The sequence below is a fragment of the Schistocerca nitens genome, chromosome 2, assembly GCF_023898315.1.
Source record: "Schistocerca nitens isolate TAMUIC-IGC-003100 chromosome 2, iqSchNite1.1, whole genome shotgun sequence".
Classification (NCBI taxonomy): Eukaryota; Metazoa; Arthropoda; class Insecta; order Orthoptera; family Acrididae; genus Schistocerca; species Schistocerca nitens.
In genome coordinates, this window is record NC_064615.1 from 202,004,192 (window position 1) to 202,017,829 (window position 13,638).

Here is a 13,638-nt window from a genome sequence, read left to right on the forward strand (position 1 = left end):
AGTACAACCTGCCCAGGTAGCCTTGTGTGTTAATGTGAGGAGTCACTGTGCTATCCAGCATGGATGTGATTTTTAGGCAGTTTTCCACATCCCACTACATGAATACCAGACTAGCTCCCACATTCTGCCCCAGATACATGCTCCGCAAACATTTAGAATACTTTCTCACACTTGCACGTAGAATTTACTGTATATGCAGACAGAATGGGTACACTGCTTCTGGCCTGGGAGCTGAATAGGAGGCTGATGACTGTTTGGCCTCCTTAACCACGTACTCAGCATCACCAGTAAATACATAGGACATTTTGAGGCGAAAGCTGTAAAATGTACTAAATTCAGGCCAAAATGTTTCCTTTGATTCATTGGTCACACATTTGTGGCCTGGCCACACAGAATGAAAAACCTCCAGGACTTCCTGAACTCCTAAAATCTATTCATTCCCATATAAAATTAACTACGGAATTTGAAAAAGGGAGCAGCAATATTTAGTTGACGTATTAGAGATGCTAAGTCACAGATAGGCACAACAGAGAGACTCTCAGAACGTATATTCCATCCTGGATTTTCCATTGTTTGATTATGAGAAAATCGACCGTATCTCTTAGCCATGTGTATAGAAAATCCACACGCAAGGACCCCTATCTCCGAGGCTCCAGTCACCATTATCCATTGCAAGAAATGCCATGCTGAAGAGTATTGTAAATAAAGCTTTGTAATATTAATGGCCTCCAAAATTCAGGCATATTTCACATTTGTGGTAATGTGCCATGTCATATGTGCATATATTAGGTCTGCATATCAACTGTCCCCAAGCACTGTTTTCAGTTTAGGAGTGAAATAAGACCAGTATTGTGGTGCATACTCCACTTCAAATTGTTAAGACAACTTTAATTAAGAGATGGAAGCTTCAATTTAAGCTCTGGGACCTGACATTTAGTTTAAAAAGAGTTTTGTTTGTCTTCTCATCTGCCACAGGCAGTACATACAGAGACATCTGCAGTTAATGGAAAAATGACCTTGATTAAGAAAACAAATGTGCACTAAGGGTCCAGCAGGCACCAGATGTCAAACTTAGCTACAAACAGTACCACAGAACTAAACACTATGCCACAGTCTGCTTGGAGACCTGGCAGTGAGCTACATGTGAGACCCATGCTTGGAGCATCTGAAGGAGGTGGCTAACCTAGCCAAAAATATTGTGTGCAAAATACCATCAACAAATCAGACAGAGAAAACCACATAAACAGCAGTCTTTCTAATGGAATTAATGGAATGACTTGATCAATATTCCTCTTCTATTATAAAAATAAAATCTGATAATGAAGTTTTCTTAACTTTAGAACAGTTGGATTAATCATCTGGTAAAAGCAGTTACAAAAAATGAGAATATTAATGTGTCACTGGGCTCAATGTACTCATCTTGATTGGGACACAAATGAGGTTATATTGTAACATTGAAGACAATGCAAGAAATTGTGGATTACAAACAAGTAGTACTTGTTCTGAATTGTACTTTGTGTGTCCAATGTCTATTCATTAATAACAATAAATGTTTTGGAAAAAAGAATTCTGCCTTAAACAAACACAATTTTTTTTCTTGTGCTTGTTCAATGCACACTCCTTTTCCCTAAAATTTATTTATTTGAAAGCAAACACAGACCCAAAAATGAGCTTTAACCTCAAGCTGAACATCCATCAACGTTACCAAAAAATTTAAAAAACTGAATGCAGATTGTCTTGAACAGACATGATGCCATAGAAATTCTGTGGAAGCATTTTATGCTTCCCAAATAAATTCCTCACATTCAACAGTAAACACATGTTTTAGAATAAGGAAGACTGAGCATCTGCCTTCCTATCTGTGTTTGCAGCTACTATGAGCTCTTCTTTGAGCTTAATCTCCAAGCATTTTTTGATTCCACTTCCCTTATGTCTTTATGACTAATAAAAAGCTACATTCAACTTGAAAAGTCCTATTAATAATACCGTTTTGAGGGTCACTACTGATAAAATGTTCATTTTGGAGGAGAAGCACAATCATAAGATGCATCGAATACATTATAATAATAAGCTGCAAGCTGATGAAGTTTTAATTTTTTGTCATATGGTGCAACACATACTTTAATCAGTATGCTTAATATACTATAAATGTTTACAAATAAAAGAATGGAATTTGTAAATCGGCTCCTCTGTTGTACACGTATAATACAAAAAAGTCTCCAACAAATGTAGACCATAAGAGACCCATTAAGTAAGAGTTTGTTATGTAAATTTACTTGTTAACAGACTTAACACAAAACTACAAGCCTGGTTTTTGCAGCTCCTTTTGTTATAAACTGTTTGCCAAGTTCTTATAAAAATATCAATGTGCTTTTGTGAGCGCACACATAGAATATGAGAAAGAAATCAGCACGCACACAAAAGACACTAAAATGTTTACTGTTTCTGCGTGATTGTAATTTTTATTATTCATGGTATCTGAGCAATAAAATACTTGAAAACCATCTTATAATATTGTAGATCAATTGTACCATAGAAGTAAAATTAAAAATATAAAATTAGCTTCACATAATGAAAATGCATGGGATTCCACATACGCAACACATTACAATTCCAGAGTAAAGGAATTAAATCAGTCTATTCAACAGAACATTTCACAACAAAATGATAATAAATCTACAAGGAATTATGTGAAGTGCACTATTACAGCTTACCACACAATTATGTAGTTAGTTACTTTCACATTACAAAGGTTATGTGGGTTAATTTAATGCTAAAACATACTTGTATGTAATTCACAAGAATACAAATACAGTATACTATCACTTATATATTATTAACCTTAAAACTACAAATGAAATGAGCAATGTTTCTAGTTGTTAGTGTGTTGTCCTGTATGTCCAAAGGCACACGGAACACCTGTTCCCTTACTGGAAGACATTTATCACAAATCTGGCAAACACTAAATCATACAAGAATAACACACACTGTTTAGGTTGTATTAGTGGAAGCATAAATCACACAGCACATTATGTAACACGGAAATTTTTAAAAAGTAAATCCTCACAAATTACTGTGATCTCCACAGGTGTTTTCACACAAAATTCCCAATTATTACTGTTTCAGATTGAATATTAGAATTACCAAATGCTTGTACCCAACTGCAGTTATTAATTTTGATCATACAATCTCTAATCTCTAATATTTCACTGGAAACCAGGCAGAATATGGTGATTACTGAAAGAAGATAGTAACCTCTCATTCATAAATTTGCAAAACTCTTATTATGTTTATAAATGACTGACAATGTGTATACATTGAATTTATCCTTATTTTATGGGTTCAACTTGTGCTGCTGCGCACTGTTACCTCCAGTTACCAGCCCCCACTATAAAAATTCAAAGTTAAAAGTCACATGCTGTAATTAAGAAATACTTTCTTCCATAATTACAAAGTAATTGCTTGTCCATATGTCTCAACTATGGATCAATACTTGTAATATTACAGAAAAAGCTGTCCTCTTTTTATATATAACTTACGTCACACACAGTGACAGTATGAACTGTGAAAACCATTTGTTCCTTTACTTTGAGTCCATTTTAATTTTAACTGATTTCAACACTACACAGACATACTTTGGCATGATTTTTCTGGAGCTGGAGAGGATGTAAAGGGTAGACAGAGTTATCACACTGCTAGGAATATGCAGGCGGGGATGATACAGGCTGTGTGTCTAGGCCCAGCAATCCAAGCTTAGAGCAACACACTGAGAGGCCATCAGTGGTGGTCGGGGTACCTAGCAGGATGCGCGGCATTTCACACTGCTCGCACTTGTCCAGCAAAGGGTGGTTGCGGAATGTACACTCTGAACACATCCAACTGGGTCCGTCAGTGGTTGACTCCCCAGCTGGCGCCGTGGGGGATGGGGCTTGATGCGTGGCTGTAGGATGTGCATGATCATGCCCTGCAACAACAAAAACAAATAATTATCACCTCCACTTTTCTACTTTCTATTCAGACAACACATTTCTCTCTCTGTGTTCATTAATACTATTTAGCAAATGCATGTCATTCACTAACTAGAGATGGAATTTGAACAAATTAATGACATTATTATAGGAGCAGCATTCTAACTGGGAATATCATACTCACTTCTTTCTTGCCACTGTGAAAAAAAGACAATATTTTAAAGTGACAACTGTCTACGTGTTAAGCACAATGTTCATACTGGCTGACTGCCATTGAATTAGTTTATTTTATACTTAATTTTCACAGTATGTTCAGTGGAAAAAAAAGACATAGCAGTCTTAAGAGTCAGTTAAATGAAATACTGTGGAGAGCCGCTATGGGTTTTGTACTTGGTGATGGAGTAGTTCCACTTTTTCAATTTTTTATCAGCTCCATGGATTCCTAAGAGCAAATTTTTCAGTGATACAGTGTCTCAGAAAGATATTTCAGACAATGCATGTTTAAACTCATCCTGGAATCATTCTCATCACCTGAATAAATTTGCACTGTTTCAAGAATATCATCATGAACTGAGTGATACAAAAATGAACTAGTGATTCAACTAGTGAATAATAATTTTCTCCATGTCAGCAATCTTAAATAGATATGAAAGATCCAGTTACCTTACTAACAACAGATCTATATTTGAGCAGCATTCAGATCTATATTTGAGTGAGGCTTAGGTCAGTGTTTGCTAAACCTGAACAGATACATCGTTTGGTATAAACAGGAAGTGATTCAGTGTGAGTGCCTGCTGCTCTGAAATACATCTGCCAAATAAATTGCAGAAATTTCTTGCCAGTGTCAACATTATGGAATAATAAAATGATCATGGACAAGCTTTCACTGTCTGCAATCATAAAATAGCTCCCAGTTCTAAACAGAGCTAGCAAAAGATGTTCATCCATCCACAGTTACCATCAGGAAGGGGCCGGCTTGCAAGATGTCTTTCACCTTCATGCCACTTTTTAAGATCTAGGGTACAGAATCTTTGTTTTTCAAATGCATTTATTTATAAATAAACAAAGGCAGAAAAATGGTTGGCCAATAGCTGCTTCACAAGGTGTACTGCTAGTACATACACATAAAACATAAATACTTTGGACTTTCTCATCCTGGGGACTGAACCTCTTTTCTAACTTTCTTCAACCTATTCCTTTTTACTCCCTGATGAAGAAGAAACTAACATTTCCAAAAACCTGGACTGTGCCCTGTGTGTGTGTTGGGGGGGGGGGGGGGGGGGTTATAGCTCCCACAAATGAATTTTCCTTTTGATATAGTTAATGTCATTTACATGTTGGTCTCTTTGTTTTTCAGCCCCCTTTTTCTGCAGTGCCAGATATACAACTTGTGTAGGTTAAATGCCATCTTTTGCAACTGTAATGAAAGTCCTAGCAAGACTAATTAAAATTACAAAAGATGGTGTTTAACCTACACAACTTGTAAAATAATTTATTTTTATCTCATATGACACATGTACTGACACTTACTGATAAAGCCTGAGTGTCAATGAGCTGCAGTTTTATTGGTGCTGCATCTGAGATGGAGTCTGACAATTGAAAATTATGGAGTGAGCAGATTGTTTGGGAATGAACATTACTATAAGCTTGTTCCTTATGCTGTAGCTTTAAGATAGTATATACTACTTTTAACACAGACATTATCTTTGGTAATATGTGCTAGATACAGATAGTGAAGGATAGGTACAGAAGCTGAAACTGTAGCGATAAATTCTCTGTACTGGCTACAATACAAAAACTTTACAACAGGTTGCATGTAATTAGCACAGAAAGAAAAAAAGAATCTCTGGGGTAGGACCCAAGCCATGGAACATTCTGGTCTGATGTACAGAAACACAAATAAGGAAGGATAAGATTGTATGGGAGAATGTGTTATTTTGCATGCTCAAAAATCTTGAGTTATGCTCGTTTTTCGCTTCTGCAAACTAACAAACCATGCTATAAAACTACTTACGAAACTGCCGTGATCTGCTATCAGGAGAGAATGGCATTTCCTCTGGAGGCATTACCACACCACGTTGGCCTGTATAGATGTTTTTGTAGAATTCCTCATCTGTTTCACCCAGAGGAACTGCAAATATGGATGCAGAGGCTTTATAGTTTTTCAGCACGTGTGGTATGCCTCCTTAATGTAAAAATATTTCAAGTATATAATACAGAGGTGTAATCTACTGGAGTGGTAATGCTAAAATGTCATCTTCTTTTAAGCAATAACATAGAGGCAATATCTTTCATTTCATCTTACTCTTCCTCAAATGATGAAACTTTTTGCATAAAAGGATTAAAAGAGAAAAAGATCCTTCAATACTGGGCCATTTAATATTTTGATTTTTATCAAAGCATTACTATGAGCAGTCAGACTTACAAACAGTCTGATGATAAAATGACATGCGTAACTACTAGAAAATACCAACACAGAGGGAATGATGAGAGCTCACACACCACTTAGTGCCTGATACTTTGAATAATTGCAACTAGGCACATGACTCTCAAAGGTTTCGTTGAATACTGACTTGTGAACTGACCCACTCAGTCAGTAATAGGAGGATTGCTCATACAAATAAAAATATTATCTATAAATACTACAACAGCAAAAAACTGAAGGGCAAAATCAGCACCTTATCAGATTATGTTTAAAATAAATTAAATGTAAGTCCAACAAACAGACTTAATACTGACCTCTGGCATCAACACTAAGATCAACCTCCTGGCTCATTTTCTTGCATTCTTCTTGCAACTGATGAATCTCATCCCGCAACCTTTGCACCTTCTGAAGCTGAAAAAAACATAAGTTTTATGTATAGTTACCCAATATAAGAGATTTCCATACTAATGATCGATTATGTGAAAAAAAACCACAAATTTTGATATTATCCTAAGTGTTTACTCATCTGCAATTGATTGTAGGTCACACACACACACACACACACACACACACACAAGCTATACCTGCTCTTAGTGATTTTGAAACTTCTAATTTTTTTCCCAATTGATGATGCCAACCTTGGTATATTCTGCACAATACACAACATGACTACAGCTCTGTCTGGTGTTCATACAGCCACATAGCCTACATAATAACAACACAGGTGATGCATTCCTAAAGTTTACCAACATCACTTGAAGAAACTTATTTTCAATGCATATAACACTGTACACACTCCCAAATTTTCTCTGACGTACATGAATGTAGCATACTATGCATAAATAGATTAACAGGTCCATTACTGTCCAATTACGCTATTGGTGACATCACTGGAAACAGTAACTACCGTAAAATACCTAGGAGTAACTATCCAGATTGACCTAAAGTGGTAGGGCCACATCAAAGAAATTGACAACTGAGTTTCAACACTAGTCTAATCAAAAAGTAGAAGACTTAGCATTTGGAGTTCTAAGAATAACTGCTTGTTGGGTTTAATTCCAGTACGTCAAAATTTTAATTAGTCCAAGAATCATGTAAAAGAATTCTCTAGTTGGTCCTGAAGCCCTAAGGCCACAAGTAAATATGATGATGACCACCACCACCACCACCACCACCACCACCATTCTATTCACAAGGAGACAAAGGCTATATAGAAATTATTTTGTATTTTGTGTTGCGTTTGTATACATCACCATTCAGCTTAGTGGATTTTGTTGCTCACAAAAAAATCACTTTAAGGAGTAAATATATTTGCAAAGTGAGTATAAAAATTTTGAGAAGTGTTATTACCTATTTTACATAATATTCTCATTGGTCACTTCTGATGAAGAAACACTTTATTTAATAGGTGTAAAACAAAGCATAAGACTATAGACAGAGAAAAGCAGCATGAAAGGCATTTGGCTGTCAAGAGAGCAATGAGACTGATTGTTTGCATGTCGCCCATCGCTTGCGACACTGTTCTAATTTCAAAGTTAAGTATTGTCAAACTGCTTTATTGAAATAAAAACTATTAATGTCATTTGCTGGAGTTGTTGTATAGCTATCTGAGAATGCAGCATCCTTTGGGCACACTATAGGGTGACGAATGGGCAGGACCCCACACTGAACGTGTACAGAGAAGGGCAGCACAGATGGTCACTGGTCTGAACTGTGGGAAAGTGTCAAAGAGATGCTGAAGGAACTGAACTGGAATACACAAATTATCCTGAGGAAGTCTATTAACAAAGTTTCATGAACTGGCTTTATATGATGTTTCAAGGATTATACTACAATCCCCTATGTATCACTCACATAGGGATTGTGAGGATAAGATTAGAAGAATACCACATGCACAGAGGCATTCAAATAATTGTTCTCCCTGCACTCCATATGTGACCGGGACGGGAAGAAACCCTAATAACCGGTACAGTGAGATGTACCCTCTGCCATGTACCTCACGGTGGTTTGGGAAGTATAGATGTGGATGTAGAAGTATCATAACTGGAAGCAGTTCGATTCATCAGTGAGGTCACAAACAATGAAGTCACCACTGAAAGACACTTACAAATACATGCGCTAGTGACCAGAAAATCATCCCAATCTCAGTTGCTTCTTCGTCGCGGACAATGGTGGCCGAGCGCATTCTCGAGTGACATTTGGCGACAAGGTGACAAGCGGTCCCGCTCGGGCGCCTGGCACCAAGGCAGGTGGCGCGTGTGGGAGGGAAGGAGAGAGGGAGCAGCTGGGAGGGGGCGAGGCGTGGAGGGGCAGTAAACAAGGCGGGGAGGAGTGGGGCAGGGAGGGGGCGGACGCAGCAGGTGGGCGGCGGAGGGGCGGCGTGGGCGGCGCGCTATTCTGGGCGCAAGGTCGCGCCGCTTCCTACAAAAACAAAGCAGCCGCGCCGCGCCGCAGCCAGCGCCCACACAGCTGATCGCGGACCGGACACCTGCGGATGGCAGCGCGCCACTCTCCGAGGGGTGACCAGGGTAGGGTGCACAAGCGCACGAAAGCCGCGGCGGGACGATCTGCCGCTTTGTCCACTGGCTCCGCCGACCACGTGGATCAACCGCCCACTGGGCATGGCGATTGTCCCAATTCGATGAAAAGTTCTGTCAGACTGGAACTAAAGTGGAAGGAATAAAAGAAGGTTAAGGTTTAACGCCCCAGCGACCAAGAAGTCATTAGAGACGGAGCACACGCTCAGACTGGGGAAGGAAATTGGCTGCATCCTTTTCAAAGGAAATTCCTTGTGTTTCCTTTAAGCAATTTAGGGAAACCATGGGAACCTGACTCCTCCTGAACGCTAGTCCAATGTCTTGCCAATGCACTGCCTCTCTGAAGAGTTTAGTGGGTTAAATAATAATCTTAGAAACAAAGTAGTGATTGCTCCTCACGCACAAATCCATACAGCATGCCAGAGATGGTTTCGCCAAACGTGTTCTTCGTTTGATATCCTCAAACCGAACAAACTTATCTTTTGCTCACCCAGCTTAACTTTATCGCTTCCGAAAAAGGTACATTTTTAACTAGTAGTAACTCACGGCTTCACAGATGTCTGCGCATTACCGCATTTTAGCTCGTGCAAGTGCTTGAATGTATGTATACAGTCTCTCGTAACACTCGTCTGGCGTACTTTCTCTGACTGGCCATGAAGGAGCTCTTCTTGGTACTGGTTATTCTTCGGGTTCTACTGTCCCTGCTAATACATATCGATAAAAAAAATATCAAACTACACTAATTTGGGGTCGCTATATCGAATGGACACGTGGAATTCAGCTATAAAAATCATTTTGTTTGTAATGGGAAATAAATCGACGCTTTTCGTCGTCACTGGGCGCCGTATGAAAGGCGTGATGAGCAGTAATTCTCTGGGCTGACTCTAACTACATGTTGTTGTTGTGGGCTTCAGTCCGAAGACTGTTTTTTTCACTTCTATGTGCTCTCTATCCTGTACAGGCCTCTTCATCTTCGAATAACTACTGCAACTCACATCCTTCTGAATCTGCTTACTGTATTCATCTCTTGCTCCCCCTCTCCAATTTTTAACCCCAACACTTCCCTCCGATACTAAATTGGTGATCTCTTGATGTCTCAGAGTGTGTGCTATCAACCAATCGCTTCTTGTAGTCAGTTTGTGTCACAACATTTTTCTCTCTCCAATTCTATTTCAGAACCTTTTCATTACTTATATGATCTACCCATCTAACCTTCAGCATTCTTCTGTAGCACCACATTTCAGGAGCTTCCATTCTCTTCTTGTCTAAACTGTTTATCATCCACGTGCCACTTCCACACATGGCTACACACAGGACAAATGCTTGCAGAAAAGACACGAACTCTGTCTCACTCCCTTCTCACCCCTGCTTCCCTTTCACACCCCACGATTTTTATAGCTTTTGTCTGGTTTCTGGACAAGTTGTACATAGCCTTTGGCTACACACTGAAAATACGAAAATACACCTGACGACTCTTAGGAGGGGCTCCCTACTTATACACGCGCTAGTAAAATTCATCATGAATATTCCATTGTAAATTGAGAAGAATAGTAATGTTCACAGCTGTAAGGGGCAATCAAGTAAAAACGCGACAGATTCAAAAACGCAAGTAAACTGTCTATTATTTCAAAAGTAATCCCTCTGATAGTTAATGTATGCATCCCACTGTGAGACAAGACGGTCAATGCCTTCACACAAAAGTGCTTGCGGTTTGCCCAGGAACCATGATTGTACCCAGGCGTACACCTCTTCGTCGCAAACAAATCGACAGCCACGAATATCTTTCTTCTGAGCTCCAAAAATATGGAAATAGCAAGGGGAGCGATCGAGGCTGTAAGGACGATGTGTAAGGGCTTCCTAGCGAAACTGGGCGTGCCCTGTTGTTACCAAGGTTATTTTCGACCACGCTGCAGAAGTTTCACTGGGAAGCCCTTACACATCATCCATTCAGTCGCGACCTCTCGCCATGCGATTTTCAGATTTCTGGAACTCAGAAGAAAGACATTCGTAGCCTTCGATTTGCTTCGGACGAAGAGGTGCACGCCTGGACACAATCATGGTTCCGTTGGCAACAGCAAACATGAAGGCACTGACTGTCTTGTCTCACAGTGGGATAAAAGTATAATACAGTTATGGCGATTACTTTTGAAATAATAAACAGTTTACTTACTTTTCCCATCTGTCTTTGTTTTCACCTGACTGCTCCTTATACAACAATACGACTTCAGTCAGAGGTAGAATTAAGTACGGAGGCATGGCGTGGGAGTTTGTTGGGAATCTAGCTGTCCGAGTTGTATGTTAATGACCTGGTAGACAACAGTAATCTCAGATTTTTGACAGAGAACGCAATTATCTGTAATGAAGTACTGTATGAAAAAAAATGCTCAAATATTCAATCAGATCCTTACAATATTTCAAAGTGGTGTAGAGATTGGCAGGTCATTTTACATGTTTAAAAATGTGAAAGTGCGCACTTCACAGAACTTAAACGCGTAGTATCCTATGGTTACAGTATCAAGAACCACAAATGGAATCAGTCGACTCGTAAGAATACCTGAGTGTAGTCATTTGTAGGTATATGAAATGGCATGATCACGTATGCTGAGTCGTAGGTGGAGGTGGTAACAGGACTTCGATTCATTGACATGATACGGGGAAATTAGCAACAGGGAAAGGAGACTGCCTGCATAACAAATGTGTGATCCATCCTAGAATGCCGGTCCGTGTGGCCGAGAGGTTCTAGGCGCTTCAGTCCGCAACCGCGCGACCGCTACGGCCGCAGGTTCGAATCCTGCCTCGGGCATGGATGTGTGTGATGTCCTTAGGCTAGTTAGGTTTAAGTAGTTCTAAGTTCTATGGGACTGATGACCTCAGATGTTAAGTCCCATAGTGCTCAGTACCATTTGAACCATTTTTGAACCATCCTAGAATATTGTCAGGTGTGTGGAATGAACACTAAATAGGACCAACAGGAAATATTGGACGAATGCAAAGAAGATAAGTTGTAGTATGCCCAGGGAGAGCGCACGGAGACGCGGCAAAATCTGGAGTTAAAGACAGGTTCAAATTATCCTGAGAAAGCCTACTTACAAAGTTTAAAAAATCAGCAACCCCCAATGACAAGATTACAGTGCTTACAGTATGCACAGAAGCAATTAAACTATCATTATTCCCACGCTCCTCATACGAATGGAATGGAAGAAATCTTAGTTAAATGGTATCGTATAATGGGAAGTATCGTCTCCCAAACATTTCGCAGTGGTCTGCTGAATACAGATGCAGATGCATTCGTTATTAAAGCGGTAGCCATACAAGAACTTCAGTGTGCAGCAATCATTTATTTAATAATATTACAATGTCACATAGGTAGCAAGATAAATTTTAATTCTAATTGAAGATTCGTCTAAGAGTATAAGAAATCAGACAGAAGAAATGATTCCTAGATCGAACACAGTAGTCACATTCGTTTACTTCATTGTTAAATTTGTGTTTCAGCGTTGACATGAATAGTGACATTGAATACTATGTTCGTTGTTGTAAACCTTAAGCCACTTCGCTGTTTAGTAATTTGTAAGTGGCCAGCATGCAGCCTTACACACAAAATAAATCATACGCATAGCCTGCTGTAATGTCTTTACTGATACGGAATTTCTTTAAGTCGGATATCTGTTTTGTTTATTTCTCATGGCGTAGGATTCAGATTTATCATTGTAGATTCCATTTTTAAGTAACAGTTGCGTCAAAAACGCTTGTGCGTGTATTTCTCCCACATTCATACCACCTAATACTTTTTTAATTTCTTTTCTGACCTAAAGACAAAATTATAATGTGTTCACAATTTGTTGGCCGCGGTGGCCGTGCGGTTCTAGGCGCTACAGTCTGGATCCCAGCGACCGCTACGGTCGCAGGTTTGAATCCTGCCTCGGGCATGGATGTGTGTGCTGTCCTTAGGTTAGTTAGGTTTAATTAGTTCTAAGTTCTAGGCGACTGATGACCTCAGAAGTCCCATAGTGCTCAGAACCATTTGAACCTGTATAATCTGTAAAGTACGCCATCTTTGGCGAACACACGAATAGTAGTTAGCTGGAGTTAAAGAGCGGATAGCGTTTGTGAGCTAGGTCAGAGATGGTGTGGTGATGTCGAAGTAATTTCGGTAACGATTTAAAAATTTAAAAAAAGAAAATTAGTGCACCTGCCGAGATTGGAACCTAAAACCTCTTTCATGTGGGCGCTGTTACCCTATCCATTACACCACGCGAACAGAATATACAGTGCAACATTTTTTAACGCTATTGTGTGTCATGCAAAATTCTGATTTTTTCTTCGTCAATTACTCGCAAACAAGACCCCACCAGAGTGAATGGCTGCAGTGTGTGATACCTGGGATCTTAACCTGCATCACCGCATTGATAGTTGCGAGAAGCCGATCGCACTGCTGGGGACACCTCCTTGTGCGTCCCAAAGCACGCTGAATGTCAACAACACGCTTACCTTTCTCATAGCTATCGACAACTTCTAACTTTGTTTCTAATGAATACGACATTCTTCATACACGCTTCTTTCCCTCGACAGGCACCCTTTCCTTCCTTTTACCCGACACTGTAAACACAGCCCCTGTCAAATGCACCTTGACAGCTTTACTGTCCTAAACTGACGATTACTGTTTCGACAAACACGACAGAACAAATGTTAACAGATGGAAGCACTG

General features: G+C 39.6%; 1 protein-coding gene across 1 annotated transcript in view; it reads right to left on the bottom strand.

Annotated features, from left to right (window-relative positions):
* The window catches only part of LOC126234922 (TGF-beta-activated kinase 1 and MAP3K7-binding protein 3), a 359,286-nt gene that overhangs the window by 71,274 nt on the left and 274,374 nt on the right, over positions 1 to 13,638 (bottom strand). The window contains exons 6-8 of the mRNA XM_049943662.1: positions 6,708 to 6,804; positions 5,983 to 6,099; positions 3,797 to 3,964 (exon numbers count right to left, since the gene is read on the bottom strand). Coding sequence (XP_049799619.1) covers positions 3,797 to 3,964; positions 5,983 to 6,099; positions 6,708 to 6,804 — 382 coding nt within the window. The remainder of the gene's footprint in view (positions 1 to 3,796; positions 3,965 to 5,982; positions 6,100 to 6,707; positions 6,805 to 13,638) is intronic.